This window comes from Blennius ocellaris (genome assembly GCF_963422515.1).
Source record: "Blennius ocellaris genome assembly, chromosome: 10".
Classification (NCBI taxonomy): domain Eukaryota; kingdom Metazoa; phylum Chordata; class Actinopteri; order Blenniiformes; family Blenniidae; genus Blennius; species Blennius ocellaris.
In genome coordinates, this window is record NC_137659.1 from 20,433,950 (window position 1) to 20,453,014 (window position 19,065).

General features: G+C 41.4%; 2 protein-coding genes across 4 annotated transcripts; one reads left to right on the plus strand and one right to left on the minus strand.

Moving 5' to 3' along the window:
* Nucleotides 1–1,632: 1,632 nt before the first annotated feature.
* Nucleotides 1,633–8,183, plus strand: wrnip1 (WRN helicase interacting protein 1; the record flags this gene model as incomplete). Of its 3 annotated transcripts, none has more annotated exons than XM_080504084.1 (7): nucleotides 1,633–2,214; nucleotides 3,319–3,513; nucleotides 4,063–4,301; nucleotides 5,363–5,556; nucleotides 6,735–6,890; nucleotides 7,536–7,615; nucleotides 7,748–8,183. In XM_080504084.1, the coding sequence occupies 7 exons, from the start codon at nucleotides 1,633–1,635 to the stop codon at nucleotides 8,027–8,029; spliced, it is 1,728 nt and encodes a 575-aa protein (XP_080360210.1). In that variant the 3' UTR covers nucleotides 8,030–8,183. The 3 variants fall into 3 exon arrangements, with proteins under 3 accessions (XP_080360210.1, XP_080360211.1, XP_080360212.1); XM_080504085.1 differs by having other exon boundaries at nucleotides 6,735–6,886; nucleotides 7,748–7,870; XM_080504086.1 differs by lacking the exons at nucleotides 6,735–6,890; nucleotides 7,536–7,615 and having other exon boundaries at nucleotides 7,748–8,032.
* Nucleotides 8,184–8,364: 181 nt separating this feature from the next.
* On the minus strand, nucleotides 8,365–12,255 carry LOC308135544 (chymotrypsin-like elastase family member 3B; the record flags this gene model as incomplete). The annotated part of the gene is made up of 8 exons (XM_080503593.1): nucleotides 8,365–8,382; nucleotides 8,480–8,632; nucleotides 9,910–10,052; nucleotides 10,168–10,304; nucleotides 10,723–10,848; nucleotides 11,608–11,690; nucleotides 11,966–12,054; nucleotides 12,216–12,255. The coding sequence occupies 8 exons, from the start codon at nucleotides 12,253–12,255 to the stop codon at nucleotides 8,365–8,367; spliced, it is 789 nt and encodes a 262-aa protein (XP_080359719.1).
* Nucleotides 12,256–19,065: the final 6,810 nt, after the last annotated feature.

Below are 19,065 nucleotides of genomic sequence, written 5' to 3' on the forward strand. Positions count from 1 at the left end.
GTTTCCCTGAGCTGGGTTTGTTTTCTGAGCACAGGAGAAGAAGCAGAGAGACACAAAGCAAGGCAACAGTTAAGTAAAAGTCTGAAGTCACATTCAAAACATGACAGGGTTTAGTTTTCTATCGGTGACGTGTCTCTGTTTTCATTTGCTTTAAATAGTAAATTACTTACAGTATCGTGTTATTGTGTAACTGTATCTTTGCCCTGTGAGAGCCTGAAGATATTCAGCGATAGCCACGTTAAATCTATGGCAGGTGCTCCGACCAAAAACGGCTCGGTGGATCTTCACAGCCTCCGGACAGTTGCCCAGCCCCGGGGTGATAATCCATCCCTCACAACTGTGTGTGAATCAATAAATTACTTTGATTGTTATTTTATTATTCAGATAATTTGATAAATATTTGGGGATATTTCTTTGTCTTTTAATTCCTCATTAAAATTAAAAATAAACCGATCATCGTTTTCTAAACATTGTGACCCAGAAGTCAGATGACTTGAAGTGCCGAGTTCTTACTGCAGCACTTGTTGCATTCAGTGACTCACTGTCATAAATTTGATATATTTGTTTTCACCCCGAAAGCATTTGTGGTTTTATTATGCAGTATGACTTTGGTGAAAAGGCATAAATTATAACGCATTCCCACACAAGACATAAAATTGTTGTTTGTAAATATACAGTAAAGTTTTATAGCAAGGCTATGATTGTTACATCATAAAAGAAGAATTGCGCAGTGCCCGGAGAGCTGCTGGGGGTCAAGGGTCACCTGTTTGCTTTCGGCTTTGAACGTATGAACATTTCATCCCTCTCTTGTTTTAATCAGGAAATTATTATTTGTTTGATTAAGGCAGGATGGAAGTGCACTGCAGGAAAAACCATGTTGCCTGTTTGTCACTGTCATTATGAGCACTGTGAACTACAAAATGAGACAACAACAACTGATAACTGTCCACATTTCTGATTCTGAGGACATAGCATTTAGCAGGGGTAGAAATTATCCATCCATCCATCCATCCATCCATTGTCTATAGTGCTTCATCCAATCCACACACCCTGGAGAGATTGTGAGTCCATCACAGGGCAAACACAGAGAGACAGACAACCACACACACTCACATACAATAGATCTGAAATGCAATGTATGTAGCCTGTAAAATGAAAGTGGACACAACCTGGAGACACAAGCAGCTCCCCAAACCCACATCTCTGTAGGCGCTAGATTGGATGTTCAATATACTTTAAAAACCTGATTAGGGAATGGCAGGTCTTTTTGAAGCCTTCTTCTTTTCACAGTCTGCACAGAAGTGTAGTGGTTACCAGAGATGCCATGGGATTCCATAGTCCACAAGCCTCTCTGTCCATAAGCCTCTCTGCATGTAAACTACATGTTCTCCCTGTTGAGCTCTGATTTCCTTCAACAGTCCAGAAACATGTATTCAAGGTTGATTTATGATTATAAATTGCCCATAAGTTCAATGCTCTCTCTTCAGTTGCCTATGGAGTTGATGTAGACAGTCCTCCGGTCCAGTAGGTGGCGCTCTCCACAGTGGGAGTGGCCGCCAAAACAAGACCGGCACGAGGAAGAAGCGTGCGGAAGTTTTGATCACGTGATCAAAAGTTGCCTGGGGATCCAACATGGCGGAGCTGGACTCGGTGCAGTGTCCCGTGTGCATGAAAAACTTTACTAGTGTCACGATTAACGGACACCTGGACGAGTGTCTGCTCGCGCCCGTCACCGAGGAGAGAGGACCTCCCGTGAAGAAACCTCGTGTCGACGGGGAAACTTCAGTCCTCAACAAACCTGCAGCTCCTTCCTCCTCATCACCGTCCTCGTCCTCCTCCTCCTCGATGTTTTCTCTGTTTCACAACAAGGAGAAAGTTTCAACCCAGAGGGAACGAGGCGGATTACGTCCTACTGAAGTGACGAGTCCAAGGGGAGTGAAACGTGGGCTTATTGAGGCTGAATCAGGTGGAGGAGGAAGAGGAGGAGGAGGAAGACCTGCTCCTGACGCACACATGGAAGAAGTGAAATCTGGTCCATCGCCGCGGACTTTGCTCACGTCCAACAAACCCCTGGCGGAGGCCCTGAGGCCCACCTCGCTGGAGGAATACTTTGGCCAGAGTCAAGTTGTCGGGCAGCAAACGCTCCTCAGGTCGCTTCTGGACTCTCAGGAAATCCCGTCGGTGATCCTCTGGGGGCCGCCGGGGTGCGGGAAGGTGTGTTGACAGCACGAGGCAGCAGGGCTTTCCTCTCCCTGGACTGTCTCTGGTAGTTTATACTCCAGGGGGGGGTCAAACTGCGGATTCCAGGTCTGTCCCTGCTTCAGCACATCTCAAGTCCAACGATGGTCTTCATCTTCATCAAGTTAGAAATAAACCCCGTGAAGGAGCCCGTCTAGACCTAAAACATGCAGAATGATTCCCTCCAGGAATACAGTTTGACACCCTTGAGTATTTATTTCAGAACACAGTTTAATCAGCGAGTGTTTGGTCTTGAATTTTTTTGTCTCCACCTTTTTTTTTTTCTCTCCCCGGTGAGTTTTAGATCATTGTTACTGGACTGCTAAAAATAGTGCCTTAATAACCTGTAAAGTTATTCTTTGTTGTGATGCAGAGTATACCTGATGGAAAGGTTGATATTTTCACAAAACCCTCGCCCTGATATGTCCAAACATTACCCTGAAGAGGAATGCTGACAAACACTCAATCTTACAAACCCTTCAAATTAAAGTTGCTGTTATCAGACCAGTGTTTACTATTGTTTCCCTGCAAGTTAAAACGTGTTACTCAATGGCTTTATAATTGGCCCTCATATGCTGCCATTCAAAAATCTTCACGTTTGGAGTTGCCTTGAAGAATAATATTTTCTTTTATGTCCTTTTGAAAGCGATAGTCTGGAAACATAGCGACCGATATCCACATTCACTCAATAGATGCTCAATACAACTCGACCACCACCATCCATTACTCATCATCATCAGCTCGATAGCTGATGATGATCCATAATCATGCAGCAACCGTGCCTCTTGAAAGCCAGATTTAGACTGTAGAAGCTAATAATACCAATGTTCAGTTAGGGTGACCTTATTCAAAATAATAGAAACAATATTATTACAGCGCATTGGTGGAGGCAGTGGTTTAAGTTGCGGATATGCAGTTCCTCTGCCATTAAGCAGGGAGTTTTGCGGCATTCATCTCATGCTTGAGTTTGGCTTTTTCTCCCAACAGCTTGCCATTCTTAGACTTTGTCAACATGCTTCACTTGTTAACTTCCTCTTTAACATGTCAACACGTTCTAATCAAGTTAGTTTTGCCTTTCAGACCACTCTGGCCCACATAATTGCCAGCGGCAGTAAAAAAAAGGGAACGGCCCGGTTTGTCAGCCTGTCGGCCACCAGTGCGTCGACCAATGACGTCCGAGAGATCATCAAGCAGGCGCACAATGAGCTCCGACTGTGCAAGAGGAAGACCATCCTGTTCATCGATGAAATTCATCGCTTCAACAAACTACAACAGGTGAAGCGCCAAGAAAAAAACAAAAAACGGTGTAGTTTAGTTGAAGTTTGCAGGTTCTGGAACCAATCAGGACACGGAGAGAGGCCGCCTGTCTGAACCATGGGTTGTCAAGTGTGTTTCCTGCTCACTGTTTTAGCAAGTAAAGGGCTGTTTTAGACAGCAGGAAGCTGTCATGTTTTGTAATTGTAATAGTTTGACATCATAGACAATAATATAAACATACATGCAAAGACATATGTATACTTCTAGTGCTTTTAAAAATCCTTGTCCAGTATCAGACAGCAACACAAAACCAGTCAAGATTACATAAATTCTTTTATGACCAGATTAATTTAAGTCAGAGGAACTTTACATATGATCTGTTTGTGTCATCACAACCGGCAGGTCTTCCAATAAATGATCAAAATGTTATGAAAGTATTCCAATAAGCACTCACCTTTTGTATTAACTGACTTCGGAAATGCTCAGTCTCTTCATGTTTCTTGCCTGGGAGTTTTCTTGGGTGTGTTTTCACCCAGTGTGTGTGTGTGTGTGTCTCCCCTCCTGCAGGACACCTTCCTGCCACATGTGGAGTGCGGCACAGTGACTCTGATCGGAGCGACCACTGAGAATCCGTCCTTCCAGGTGACCGCGGCCCTGCTGAGCCGATGCAAAGTGCTGGTCCTGGAGAAGCTGTCGGTGGAGGCGATGGGCTCGATCCTGAACAGGGCCGTGGCGGCGCTGGGGATCACAGTCCTGGGACAAGATCCAGCAAATACCAAAGATGAAAACCAACCAGATGGACACGAGTGAGTGCTCCCTTGCAGTGGCACAACTGACAATCCGTCGGTTCAGTGGGAGGCTGTGCCTTTCTTCTGTTCCTGGCTTAGTGGGTTCGGCGAGAGAATATCTGGGAGGAGGGTGCTGGTCTTTGCTGGAGCCGCAGCGATCCTCGCAGCTCTGATCTGGTCTAATACGTTGACAGAAGAGGTTTCACATGTGAGTCGTAGACAGCTGTTGACTGCTGGCAGTAGGCAGTGTGTGGTCTGTCCTGTCAGCGGCGGTATGAACTGAAAGTAGGACCGCTGTCTTCTACTCAAATCAAAGACTTGACAATTTCTAAGGGTCAAAACAATCTGAAATGAACTAGTTTCACTAGCGAGTTTAGAAAATCTGATATTAATAATGACAATGACTAATTTTCTCATTTTCAATTTTCAAATACTGCTTATAAGTCGTGTTCACATGTAGGTTTTTTTTTTATTATTATTCATGTCGAGTTCACTTTGTACTCGTGCATGTATTTCTGTTTCTTTTTTCTTTTCTTTTTTCTATATTTGGTTTTATTAAGATGATTTGTTTGTTTTGTATTTAATAGTACTGTGAAGTACAGAATTTTCTAAATTGTATGATAAATGTTGATTAACTTTATATATGACAAAGAAAATGTGACCTAGTTTTGCTCATTAATCACAATATAAAAAAAAAGAACAAATCTTAACCAACCCTAACGTTTTATAATTCACATGACTTAGGTTAACCTTAAAATTATCACATATTAAAGTGTTAATTTTTTTATTTTGTTTCTCATATTAATGTAAAATGTTTGTGGTGTTTTTTATTAAATGATCAAATTGGTTGATTAGGTATTATTTTTATGCTATTCCACTGATGTGCTTTGCAGTAATTTTAGCAGAAAACATCACTGACATACCACAAAAACATTTTATTATTTTATTTTTTTAATTTACTCAAACGAGCAAAATGAGAAGAAGCAATTGTGTTTCATCGACATAATTTTGATCAGTGTGTTTTACTTTTTATTGAGCGATGCTGACAATGATACACGGTTTTTCTGATTGCAATTTAGGTCCGAGATCTACGTCGAACAAAAAGCCCTGGACACCATCGCTTACCTTTGTGACGGTGACGCAAGAGTAGGACTCAATAGTCTCCAGCTGGCTGTTCAGGCTCGCGTGAACTCCGCCCAATCAAACCTTCTGGTGACCGAGGAGCACGTCAAACAAGGTCTGCAGAGGTCCCACATCCTCTACGACAAAGCTGGTAAGAGATCACCTTCTTGTAGTTTGATGCAGTAAAGTGCCTCCTTAATCACATTTCAGGAAATAGGTTGATATTTTTTGTTGCGTGTTAAGAGTTCAGGGGGAAACAAAATCAAAAAAAGTTTTTGAAGCAGTCCTTGCATGTCGGGTGAGAAGGGTGCAGCATGGGAGCGCCACTGCGGACTGGACTTTCTCCGGTCCCGTTCAGCCGGTACACATCAGTCAAATATAGCTCGGAGTCCTTCCCGGTAATCCGTCCGATCAATCAATCAGACCTTGAAGGCGATTCCTGGATGTGTTGAAAGGTGGAGGTTGGATGTAACATTTGACAGGAGTGTGGGGACGAAGACGGTTTAAACAAGCATGTTGCATGTTAAAGGCATGTTGTAGCCAAAGGCCCCAAGAAATCTAAGTTCCATAGTGCGGATTACAACAGTGTCACTCCACATTCCTAGAAAGTACCATCTCATGAAACATTTATTTTTCCAGTGTTGATGTGGCTCCTTTACCTCTGGATCTATGGCAAGTGATTCATAATGTTATTACATTTTCTCTTGCTGTCTAACATTTTCAATTGTTAGATTTTTCCTGCACTTGACGATGCAAACTGACTTCTTCTCCTCTTTCCAAATAGTAGGAATGTACTCGTTTTCTGTCTGAACACTTTGAATAGTTCAAAACTTGAGTATGTCTGCACAACAGTAGTTTTGTACTGTATGTAGTGATTACAGTGAAGTCTGGATCTCCGCGGGACAATCGTGTGCTTTACAAGTAATGGTGATCATCGTTTCTTTATAGGACTTTCATGTGTGAGTGATGGGAGCAAACACGGAACTAAAATGATTGTTATCCTACCCCCAGATCTATCAGTACTCTGTGTCAGCTCTGTGTTTATTAATGATTGGAGCTGTTAAAGTCTAAATGACCGTCGCAGAGCATCCGGGGGTTAAACTCGCCGTCATAAGACTTCTCCGCGCTGCCCTGTTACACAACACTCAGCTGTCTGAAAAGGGTGATGAAACACTCAGCCTGACGAATGACCTCAGTGGAGGCTGCGGTCCAGTTGGGCCTTAAAGTCTTCCTCGTTTGGGATAAAGTCGTGGGGAATGCGGTGCGTGGAAGCCACCTCCTTGTTCTCATTTGCCCCGTGAATTAAAGTGTGCCTTGTGCTCCTCGCAGGTGAAGAGCATTACAACTGTATCTCAGCGTTGCATAAGTCTATGAGGGGCTCCCATGAGAACGCCGCCCTCTACTGGCTGGGCCGCATGCTGGAGGGCGGCGAGGATCCGCTCTACGTGGCTCGCAGGCTCGTCCGTTTTGCCAGCGAGGATGTGGGTAGGCGATGTACTCCGTGACTTTATCTTCATTTTTGATTATCAACATTTTTTTAAACTGTTAAATTAGGGCTCCTTTACTATTTAAACAGTTTCATGTTCCACCGTGTAGCAACCAGCAAAGTATTAACTGTCAGTAATTTGGTTATTTTGGCATTTTGTAATGTAATGAAACCAATAGAATAATAACTTCTAGCCAATAATGTAATAAATGAGTCAAATATTTTTGACCACCATGATTGAGAGAGTGCTGCATGAATGAATATGATTATTATCTCAACAATACCTATTACTGGAAAGCAAACTGCGGAAAACCTGGGGAAACAAATCTTATATTTCCCCAAAATGCTGCCCCGTTTATGCATTATTACATCATTAGCTACAGCTAATGCATTTTGAAAGGATTTATTTTTAGCTTTTAAACAAAAATCACATTTTAATACAGTCATTTAAGGTGCAGGACCAGAGACCCCTGGCCTCTTTGGTTATCCATCACATTGATTTTGATTTTATTTTTTTACCTTTTGCTGAACTTTTTTTGAACTGCACTTCTTTCACCAACATTAAATAAGTTCAACTTTATCCTCGCCTTTGTGATTAAACAGCATTAAGAACATTTTGTCTTTAAATGCTGTGCTTGTCTCAGGCCTGGCGGATCCATCAGCACTGCCTCAGGCTGTGTCTGCCTTCCAGGCCTGCCACTTCATTGGGATGCCTGAATGTGAGGTGGGATCCTCTGAACAGTCACTGAATGTTTTCAGTCTCTCAATTCTTGTTTTGATGTGTGTGTATATATATCTTCTTTTTTTTTTCTTTTTTTTTCCCCGTTTGTTTATTTCTTCCTCTGCTGCTCTTCAGGTGATCTTGGCTCAGTGCGTGATCTATCTGGCCCGAGCACCCAAGTCTGTGGAGATCTACAGGGCCTACGCCAACGTGAAGGCCTGCTTAAGAAGTCACAAAGGCCCCCTGCCGCCCGTCCCCTTGCACCTCCGCAACGCCCCCACCAAGCTGATGAAGCAGCTGGGCTACGCTAAAGGCTACAAATACAACCCGGCCTTCAGCGAACCCGTTGAGCAGGAGTACTTACCTGAGGAGCTACGAGAAATCAACTTCTTCACCTGGATGCCCTCAAACCAGTGACTGTTTGGCCTCTCTTCTTTTCTTTTCTTTTTTTTTTGTTCATTTCACCTCAAAGCTGCTTATGACAAATCTGAAATCTTATCGAACTTGGAGATAATAGCTTGAATGCATCTGTTAATCTCTTTGCACTTGAAACTTTTATTTTCATGTTGAAAATCAGTTATATCTTTATGTCCATGTAATATTTTTTTAGACATTGTTAATCCATTAAAATGTGTTTTCTCTTTTTTTGTTGCACACTGAATATTTGTTATCGCTTGTATTTGTGTAAATGAAATACAACACAAATATGGTCTGAAAAGCTCATCTGAACAGTTTATTGTTCATTCGCTCCTTCAATTCTGGGCCAGCGTCTGCAAGAACACATGGCGAGATCGAGGTTTGTATATTTCATGAAATATCTTCCACATTTCTCTCTCCATGAAGTGATTTTGGTTTGGGGATTCTCACCTCGCTGATCCAGGGGATGAAAGACGCCACCCGGGTGAACATGGTGGGCTTCTGAGGGGTATTGCAGCCGCGTCCGTGCACAAAACTCGTCACGCCTTCAACGTACCACCTGCCGTCTCTGCCCCTGCAGTTCAGAGGACCTCCGGAGTCGCCCTGAAGGTAAGAGCAGGTAGAGACAACGTCACTGACATGACTGACGGAGACCAAATCAAGCTGAACCGTCTTGTTTTTGATAGATCATTACACAAAAGTGTGGGGGGGGGGGGGGAAGCAAATAAAATCAGAAGGTTTGGTGCATATTTGAAGTCAACCACTAGATGGCCACAGAAAGCTCAATGAATCCAACAAATCTGTGCGACCCTGTGTTTTAACAAGGAGTGAAATGATGTCTAATGCTTTATGGGTGAAGGTTACTTCTTCTAAACTGTCTTCATCGTGGCTTTATTGACAATAAAAGAAGGAAAAGTGTTTACATCAATAGCTCAAGTGGAAATAATGTCGCTATATTATCATTAATATTATTATAGGATTGCTATGACAGTAATTGAACATGTTCTGATCAAGGCATATTTGGAGGGAATGGTTGTGTGCTCTTTAAGGACAATGAAGGACAGATCTGCCTGGTTGTTTATAAGTTATGAGTGGACTAACCTCTAGGTTCTTTTATGTATATATAAATAAGATAGATATCTAATTTCAAGAACAATATCAGTTGTGAATTGTTTCTTGCCAATATTAAAGAAGCATTATCAGATTTTTGTAACCATCTTGTGCTAAAAACAATATTTTCAGTTGTGTATGGTATAAGGCTGAAAGCCAATTTGTACAATAAATGAGTGTGATGTAAAAATTAGTATGATGCCATCTCCTTACAGTTGAAAAGGGGAATTAAAGGAAATACACAATAACGAGTACCCAGTGTTGAGCCCTGAGGCACATCTTTCTTTTCTGCTAATTATATTTAAGTTACTAGTAGGGCTGCAATTAACGTATCTTAACTAATATATTAGTCAGACGGAGTCATGGTTTTTTAAATGATAAAATGGGGTAGAAATATGTGACACCAGCCAACATCATAAACGGCTCTGCAACATAACAAGTGACTCAATAATCGCCGACATAACAAATCCATATTGAAGTTACTTATCAGGACTGTTGATCATTGATTTGATCAATGTGTTGTTGCACCTCAACTGACCAGGTAAGTGGGCAAGAAGAAGTTATAAGATAGATGAATTGTACAAATGGTCAAGAGGTTAAAAAGACTATTTAGACTCCAATTAAAAAAAAGGTTATATGAAAACAAAAAAAAATCTGGTCAACTGTATGTCATTGCTCTGACTTGCCTTCCACCTGGACAAATAAGAATATGCAAAAAAAAGAAAAAAAAACCTCATTTGGGCCTAATGAGTTCTGTGCTGGTTTCTCACATGGCATGCTGACTTGCTGTCTCCTCCTGCACAGACCATTGTTGTCTTTGCTGAACTCCCCCACCAGTCACTTTGACTGCACACGCTGTGACCCACGACAGGAAGTAGGGCCTGCTGCAGCGTGGAGGCCCGCGGGCCGCCGGCTGAAGGGAAGCAACAGTGCACTCTTTATAATAAGTTAGAATTTAAAAAAACTGTAGCATCTCCTAAAAAAGCCACTCAGCTCCACATGAACTGAGCGTTATCAGCAGGCCTTACAGGAGAGGCGACCCCAGCCTGTGACATAACAGGGCTGCTCGTGTGTGAGAGCAGCACCATGCTGTGGCAGACAGGCCAGCTGCACCTTATCGTTGACAACGGCACTCCTCTCCAGTTTGAGCAGGGCGATATCGTTCCTGGACAAACAAATGAAGCCGTCACTGTACGTGTTTGAACTCTCTGAGCAGAGGCCGCGACAATCAACAAGTTATTTCAGCCTAAATTATTTTGCGATCAAAGAGACAAGAGTTTGCACTCTTGTTTGGGTTTTCTTCAGTATGACAAAGTGACACTTTTACACTGTTTCAGTGATTCAAAAATATATTTCCAAGTGTCCAAACTTGGACTACTTCCTACTTTTGCTAGAATTAAGTGACTAATAGATCCAGCAAACCTCAGTTACACAACCATGAAAATAGAAGATTTAATGTAGTTGTTTTGGGTTTTTTTGTTACGTTTTTACAAAACATGTACTTGAAAATATAACAGCTTCACTTAACTGCTGTACAGTAACACTTAATGTCACTTTAATGTGGCAGCAGGCCAAGTACATACCCACAAGACACGCAGTTGTTGTTCCATTTGGGATGAATGAGCATTTTTTCCACCATGATGGACTGTTCAGGTCCCTCTTCCTTGTTCATGTCATGCTCAGCCAGAACAACCCTGTAGGTATGGAATCTACATTTTGGGGGTGAAATGTACAGTATTCAGGACATTGCTGTCAACAACGAGTTATGAAATGTTGCAGTAACGCGGGACAAAAAGATCACAAGCATAAATCTAGTATGTGGTAACAGATGTTGCCTCCTCTTTCATCTCTTTGTACATCAAATGTGTTGAGGAGCTGCTGTCTCTGTCCTCTGAAGTGACCAGTGGATTTCCACAGAAGGGCAGCTCTTTTATTATGAGAAATTCCTCTTTACTGGAGGAGGAACGCCTCAACTGAGCTGAGTTTGCGTCAACTGATCGCAGCATGATAGATGCCCCTATTGGGAATATTAATATCAGCTTATAGTAGAGAGGAAAACCGAGGTGTGCATAGGGGGAACATGCAAACTCTACATGGCTCCCAAATCCAACTGGAACTCCAACCGGAGGCTGGTTGACTATGAGGCACAGGGCTAAAGACTACAACAATGTGTATCTGCTACATTAATTCAGATATTTCCATATCACTAAGACATCCTTGTTGAAAGATATAAAGTGTAAGACAAAAGTAGTTCCTTTTTTTTATTTGTAGTAACTTGTACACTTGTAACTTGAACAAATCAGTTTTGCACTGCCTCAACTTTTGAGTTTAGTCTGGAAATTGTATGATTTTTGTTGTAAAACTTAAATAATTACCTCAATAAATGCCTTTGTTTTTTTTGTTGGTTTTTTTTGGAACCAGCTGCTTACATTTGTTGGGATAAAAACACAAAAGAAACTTTTCCTCACGTGATGCAGTGTGCAGCAGTCAGCACCCAGTTGGGAGCAATAAGTGTTCCTCCACAGGTTGGGAAGAAAGACTCCAAAGACACCTAAGTGTTGAGGAACAACTCGCATGTTATCGGCACGACCAACAACTTGTTAATCTTGCTCTACTTTTGGTTCAAATGTGTTCTTCTTAGTAATATGGGGCAACGAAACCCATCATATCAACACTCATCTACATCTCAATTCTTTTAATTTGCATGTAAATTGCAATTAACCATATTAGAAGCTTGTGTGAGCAAATATTCTAATAGTATTAAGAGTTTTCATCAAGAATTTTTTTTTTTTTTTATGTGCAAGGTAAGTGTTTGCTGTGACTCACCTGCCATGGCCAGCTGTAGGGTCGAGCTTCTTCCCCGTTCACCACCCGGCTGGTGTCGGGCCGGTAAGTGGGCACACCACACCCAGACACTTCAACACAGTGAGAAATGACCCCAAGTAAGGATTCAGTGCAAGGCTGTCCTCAAAGTATCGACATAACCCTCTCCCAAATCAGGGATTATCAGCTTCTTGGTTGGCTTTTCTGGAGTGTCGATCATCGTCATTAAAAACAATGTTTGATGGACACTTACCTGTTGTGACAGCCAGCAGGAGGACCAGTGCCAGCTCCATCTCTGCTTCGTGCAAAGCGAGCGACTTGTCAAGTAAGGCTATTTGTAGATGTTGGTCAGACGAGACCAGACACTGCCTGGGAGTTTTCACACATTTACCAGATGGAGAGACCACGGTGCACAAACAAAGCCATCTGATAATGACTGGAATGTACGCCGTATACATTAGGAGCAAACTGACGTGTCACAGTTAGTCCATGATAATATACATTTTATTCTAATGCATGTATGTTTTATCCACAGTTAAGATGAGTTCTTTCATCAGCGAAAGAATGCAGCTATTTCCGGAAAGGCTTATTTAGCAGTTTCATCTGAGCCACACATCAAGAAACATAATTAACACAATAGTAATTACTGTGTTATTGTAGCGAGATGAATCTTCTGCCTTCAGGGCGGAGGCAGGGCACGCCCTCTCCTCACCACCAGTCCATCACAGAGCAAATACAAGGCAGGACCAGGCAAATGTATTTATTGCAGACCATTCACAAAGCAAATGAAGGCAGACAACAACATAGACTCACACCCAATTCAGAGGAACCACTTCATTTCAAACCTGTGCTTTTGAACTGTGGGAGAGAATTATGGGATCAGGTGATAGTCCTGCTCACAGACGACATGCAAATGAGCACATTTTGTCAAAATACTCATAAAATGTTTGTTTAAATGTTCGTTCGTTCTTTCTTTCTTTCTTTCTTTCTTTCTTTCTTTCTTTCTTTCTTTCCTTCCTTTTTCCCAACGAAATCACTTCCGGAATAATTATCATGTCACTAAAACAGAAAACAGAAAGTCCTGCTTTGTACCTTTTATGGTTGGTTCTTTTCATATCTCTAGAGATATAGGTATGTCAATACTTGTAATTTGTTCACTTGTTTTTATAGTGGCTCTTTATTTAAATTAAAAACAAATTCATACGATGTGAAAATGTTTCTGTGTGACTTTCTTTTTTTTCTTTTCTTCCTTCCATTTCCTGGTTGGTGTTGTACAGAAAGTGCTGTTATTACATACATACATTAGTAAGAAGCTTACAGACAAACAGCACCACCTAGTGGACACACACACACACACATATATATATATATCATACTGTAACATGTGGTATTTAATGTATCTGAGAACCGAAGTATTGCTCAATATGCAGACTACATGAGTAAATTACAACAATTTGATGAATAAAGACCAAGCCAACTGCTACAACTGGATTATAATCCAGTCTATGTATTTTTGCCATTTATGGAGATTATAGGAGGAATTTAAACCAGCTGTTTGTTGTTTAACTTTTTGTAACACTTAAATAAAAAATTTTAAAAAACACAGAAGTAAGACTTTCATAAATCTTCCTCCTTCTAGTGCTTTTTTTAAGAGTAATTGACGAGTTGAACAGGTTGTTCTTGTTGTTTGGTGCGCAAACAATGCCATATAATTTCAAAAACCCTGCACAGCTGCCTTTTTACTTCCACTGTTATTCAAAATAAATTGGTAGGCAATCCACTTTTTTCACTGATAAAACAAACTTGATGGGATGAGTACTGAGAATTTCCTCGGTGACCACACTTGACTCACGGAGGACACCCGTAGAGATTATAACATTAACAAAACAGAGTCTGTCTGTCTGTCTTTCATTGCTCATCATCTTCAGATCAGATAAACAACTGAGTCAGCCTGCACGCGTCAAGACGAGCGCATAATGAGGCGGCTTTTCTTCTTCTCATAGAGTCGACACCGCGGGCCATCTGTTGTCAGACGATGCTGTCCAGATTAACATGTCTCCAGGAGAAGAAGACATGCAGAAATTAATAACAAGTGTCAATTTCTCACATTGGAGACGGGAGCCCTTTTCAGCAGATGGCGGAGTATTAAAATGTTGACTCAGCTCAGAAGATCAGCTGAGTGGGATCTGCTTTCATATAGATCAGATCAACTATTCAGCCCTGGAGATCATCCAAACCAACTGGATTAGTAATGAGATCCTGTTCAATGCAGGAGAGGTCGGAGCACACGGCGATTAAAATCCCATCCAGGCAGTTAAGAGACGAGACGCCGTTCACCATTTTAAAAAGCTATCAAATGGACGCAAATATTGATGAGATGCATCGATTATTGGAACGACAAAGAGGCTCCTGTTAATCTGTTCAAGGAGATGATAAGAGATCCATAAAATTTTTACAATTTAACTTGTTGGCTTGGAAGAAAGTTGACTCAATGATGTGTTGTAATTGTAGAGAATATTTAACGTAAAGCATAAACAACCATGCAGGAAATCCAAATGCAAAAACAAAACAATAAGTATCATTTCAATGCATCTATTCAAATATAACATGAAGTGAAGCTTTAAATATGTCTTCCGCTTGAACTGCACACCTCTCACTGTTTTTGGGAATAGTCGTGCATCCCTGTGAGTGTTCTGTGCAAAGCACTGCTCAAATAACATCTGTTCATCTTGAACTGAAAAATCATGGAAGCACAGTTTTAACTGCTGAAATGTCAAAGAGGCCATCACTCCAGCTGCTGCCTCTCTTCACTGTTTGCTTTCCCATCAGCAGCACCCAAAGCCGTTGTCTCCAGGCAAGAGCAGCTCTGTTCGTGCTGCAGTTTCCACACGTTCATTACTGGAGAAGCAGCAACTTCTCAATCCCGAAATAACTCGGTTCTATTGACAGCAGCAAAATATGTCTCAGCCTGGTCTTCATGAGTAGCTTTATCAACAGCAACGTTAGCAGCTAAACTATAGGGCATCTTCCTCCCAGTCCAAGGCAACTCCAGATGAACTTCACGGTGATGAGACTGACCCACACAATCATGAGACCCCAGGTAATGTGTCACAGCACTATAATGATTCTGCTCGGTGCTTATTATTCACATACCCTCACTGAGGGCGGCGTCGAAAAGTAGCAGTTTCTTCACTTAGGAACTGGTTCTACTTTATTTGCAGTGATTAATGAGTGAGGAGCATTCAGTCGATGTACCACGAGGTCCCGTTGGACTTTACCCTCAGGGGCCGAAGAATAACATTGATCCAATCAAAGCACGGAGGCTGATGAGGAGAAAGCTGCCTCTAATGCTGCTGCCAGTCTCAGGACAGGCTGATCACGCTTGATGATCGAATTAGAAGGATTTCTGCCCCCAGACGCATAAATATAAACGACCTCAGCCTGAACATGGAAATCTCTCGCCTAATTAAAGATGGCTGCAAATCAACCACCGACTGCGCCATGGGGAGAAACCAGTGCCATTAGTGCACGGAGGAAATCTTGGGTGAAAATCAAAGAGCAGGAAAATATTTTGGCCGTCCATTAGTTTAACCCCACCCCCCCAAACACACAAACAAACACACACACACGCACACACACACACACACAAACACACACACTGACGGTGACGAATGTTATATATATAAACAAAAAAATGGAGTGGACACATCTAGCAATTAAAGTCCCACAGTGGACTGATACAGATGGACAGCAGCATCAGTATGATGAAGATGATGGTGATGAAGATGATGATGATGATGATGATGATGAGCCATCGTCACATGTTTAGGAACGGTGGATGTAATTGTAGCGCTTAACATTTTCACTTAACACTGCAAAACCTGGGTAAAATGATTTGAGGTGCATTTATTATGAGCCTTTTGCTTCTTCTTTTTTTATTATTTAAAATCACTTCATAGACCTTGAAATTGGACAAAAGAATTAAAAATATTGTGATAATATTTGTAGCACATCTTCAGACGCTACCAGATTTAAATTAATAGATGAGACATTTCATGCTTTACTGTTTTGTAATTCAGAACATGTTTTGTTTTGAAGCAAGAAACTTGAATGGGAATTTAAATGAAATATAGGATTTTTGCCAAAACACTTTGCTGCAACAGAGAAATATGGTAGAATATAGATGAATTCGATTAGTCCTATATTATTTTCTCATAAAAAATCATTTGCTTTTGGAAATAGTGTTTTTTGGAATCGTTGTTTTCATATTTGTATACATTATTGTTCATTTTAAGTTTGAGCATATCTCATGACTGATTTTGCAGTAGGGCAATATGTCGAGTTTTTCTAACTGTCTTTTATGTGACTATTTGAATTCATCTCACGTGTGGGGACTGTCAGGTAGTATGAGGATAACAACTACTTTGTAAGACCTTTTGCCACCAATTAAGAAGCAAAACACATCAGGCATGAAAATAGGAGCCAAACAGTTTGACTCTGACCACATGATCAAGCTGGAATTTAACCTCTGCTGAAACAGATTTATTTTAATCAAGACACATCATTGAGGAAACGAACTGTAGGCTTTACAACAAGTTAAGAAACTCACATAAGTGTTACAATCCCACCGTGAACCTTAAAGCGTTCATGTGTTCATGTCTGACGGCACTGAATTACACAATTTCCTCTGCAGCTTTTCTTAAAAAGGAACAGAACCAATGCATTTTCACTTTTGTTTTTGCTTTTGTTTGCAGTCAAAGTCAAGTCAGTGTCAAAGTGAGCTGTATTGTCAATTCTGCTGTACATACAAGATACACAGTACAGTTCAAGTTTTATCTCGCTTACCCAAATAAAAATAAAAAAGAATTTAGAAAAAAATATTCCACAGAGAAGAGAAATACAAAAAAGAAAATGGAGAATATCGGCCAAAAAAAAGAGTGTAACAAGATTTTTTTTTTTAAACCTGAAATTGTGCAATATGTAATACAGTGTAGCCTCAGAATGAGCTGTAATTGTCACTAATAGTTCATATTTCTCATCTGCATCAAAATATCATCACAGAAATTTTAGTGGCGTATTTCCTTATCAAAACTGTTCCCTGAGTTCTTTGAATGAATAATAAAAGCTGCTTTAAAATTACAACAAAGGAAAACGAGACTTTAACGTCGCACATTTACATTGAAGTTGTCTGGCTGATACGAACCTCCTGACTCTGGTGCAGGTGAACAAACTATTAAGGTAAGTTTGACAGTTTTTAGGACTTTTCAATCTGAGTGGACATTTTTGCCAACATACAAACATGAAAATTAGCTTGTAATGGCATCTGAAGTTGGAATAAAAAGATGAAAAAGCTGTTTAAAAAAAGACATGTTAGAATAGTTTTGAGGCAGCAAAGTTACTTTTTAAAGGAATATTAACTCTCAAACTGTTTGATTGTTCTTGTGTGACCTGGAGTCTTTAAAGATAGGCACAAATTGCTTTATTTTGGCCGAGATCAGTAGATTGTAGTTCAGCAGGACTTCAGGCTTGGTGCTTTGAGGAACACATGACAGAAGAGTGAAGCCTTTACTGCCCCCGGCTGGCCCAAGCAGGAACCACAGTAGCGAGGATGCTTTTTAAAAAATACAGTATAAGCCCATTCAATACTGGCACTGCAGAAACGTGAAGTTTACACGGGACATCATTTTTGTCATTATGACTTTAAAAGAACGGCGGCCTCACTATCGGAAATCCTCCACTGGGTTCTTCTCCAACAACAAAATGCCGTCACCTCTGGAGCACACACGTTCCTGAAAGCCACAGAACTATGAGAATCCAGGGACATTTCGACACCACCGGGAACCAACAAAGCCTGTGAATCAGACACGAGGCAGTCAAAGAGTAAAAGAGCTTCAACATGCGTTCCCTCGGTATGTGTGAGCTTCCATGTTGGGATGTGCCTGCAGATGGCCGACACAGCAGCTCGCAGGAGGGGAACCTGAAGCCTGAGCATTTTCTTTTCTTTTCCAAGTCAAAATGTAGCATCCGTTGGCAAAACATCGTCAGTTGTACAGGGAAAAAAATACTAAGACAATAGCATCAAACTTACTTTTTACTATGTTTACATATTTGTTTCATCTTTAAATCGACGTTGATACTTTTTCGGGAGACCTGTGACACGTAGATTCATGTTTGTGGTATGACTCTACATTTACCTATACTGTATGATGGTTGTTGGTGCTATTGTTAGGTCTGATTTTGCGGCCTACGCTCAAACAACAATACCACATATTTGTCTTTTTGGCGGTAACTAACTGGGAGGACAACAAAATTACACACATACACTTATATGTATTTGCTTGTTGAAGCATGTCCATGTCGGCACACATCAATAATTGATATACCGTACTCAAATGAATATGTTACATTGGACTAACCCAGGAGACGGGGTCCCTATTCAAGTTGAATTCCTGTCATCATTGCAGAGATAACAACTTCCCCTCTCAACAAGCCCACAAACACAAACTATTTTGTGTCATATTTTGAAGGCAGGACCTCAAAAAAAGTTCCCCCCAGATTAACAGAAATGCCACAAACTGTCTCCGGTCTCTGCAAACACTCCCTTTGACTCAATAATCGGCGCTTCCTCGAGGGGCTTGTGAGCTTCTCTGCATGCAGCTTCTCGCTGTGACGGCAGCTTACACTCAGCTGAAGGCTCGTGATGATGTGCAGGTAGTTGTTGATGTTGTTTTCCAGTCTCTGCTGCAGCGATCCTTCACATCCTGCCCGTCTCGGCGAAGATTTAGGGATACCACAATAAGTCCCCCGGTCCTCCAGTGTCACACACACACACACACACACACACACACACACACACACACACACACACACACACACACACACATTGAGTGTGCAGGTGAGGAGACAGGCACTACAGATATGAGAAGAGGGATGGAGACATACAAAGAAATGACGGGGATGTATATTTACAAGGCTCGAGGAGGAGATGGTGGTCTCCTCACCAGTGCTTTGTCCACCGCTATCATACACGGGAGCAGGAGGCCTGAACAAATCCATTAAAATGCAAGTTGAACTGTTCAGACTCGGTACTCGCTGCTTAAAGC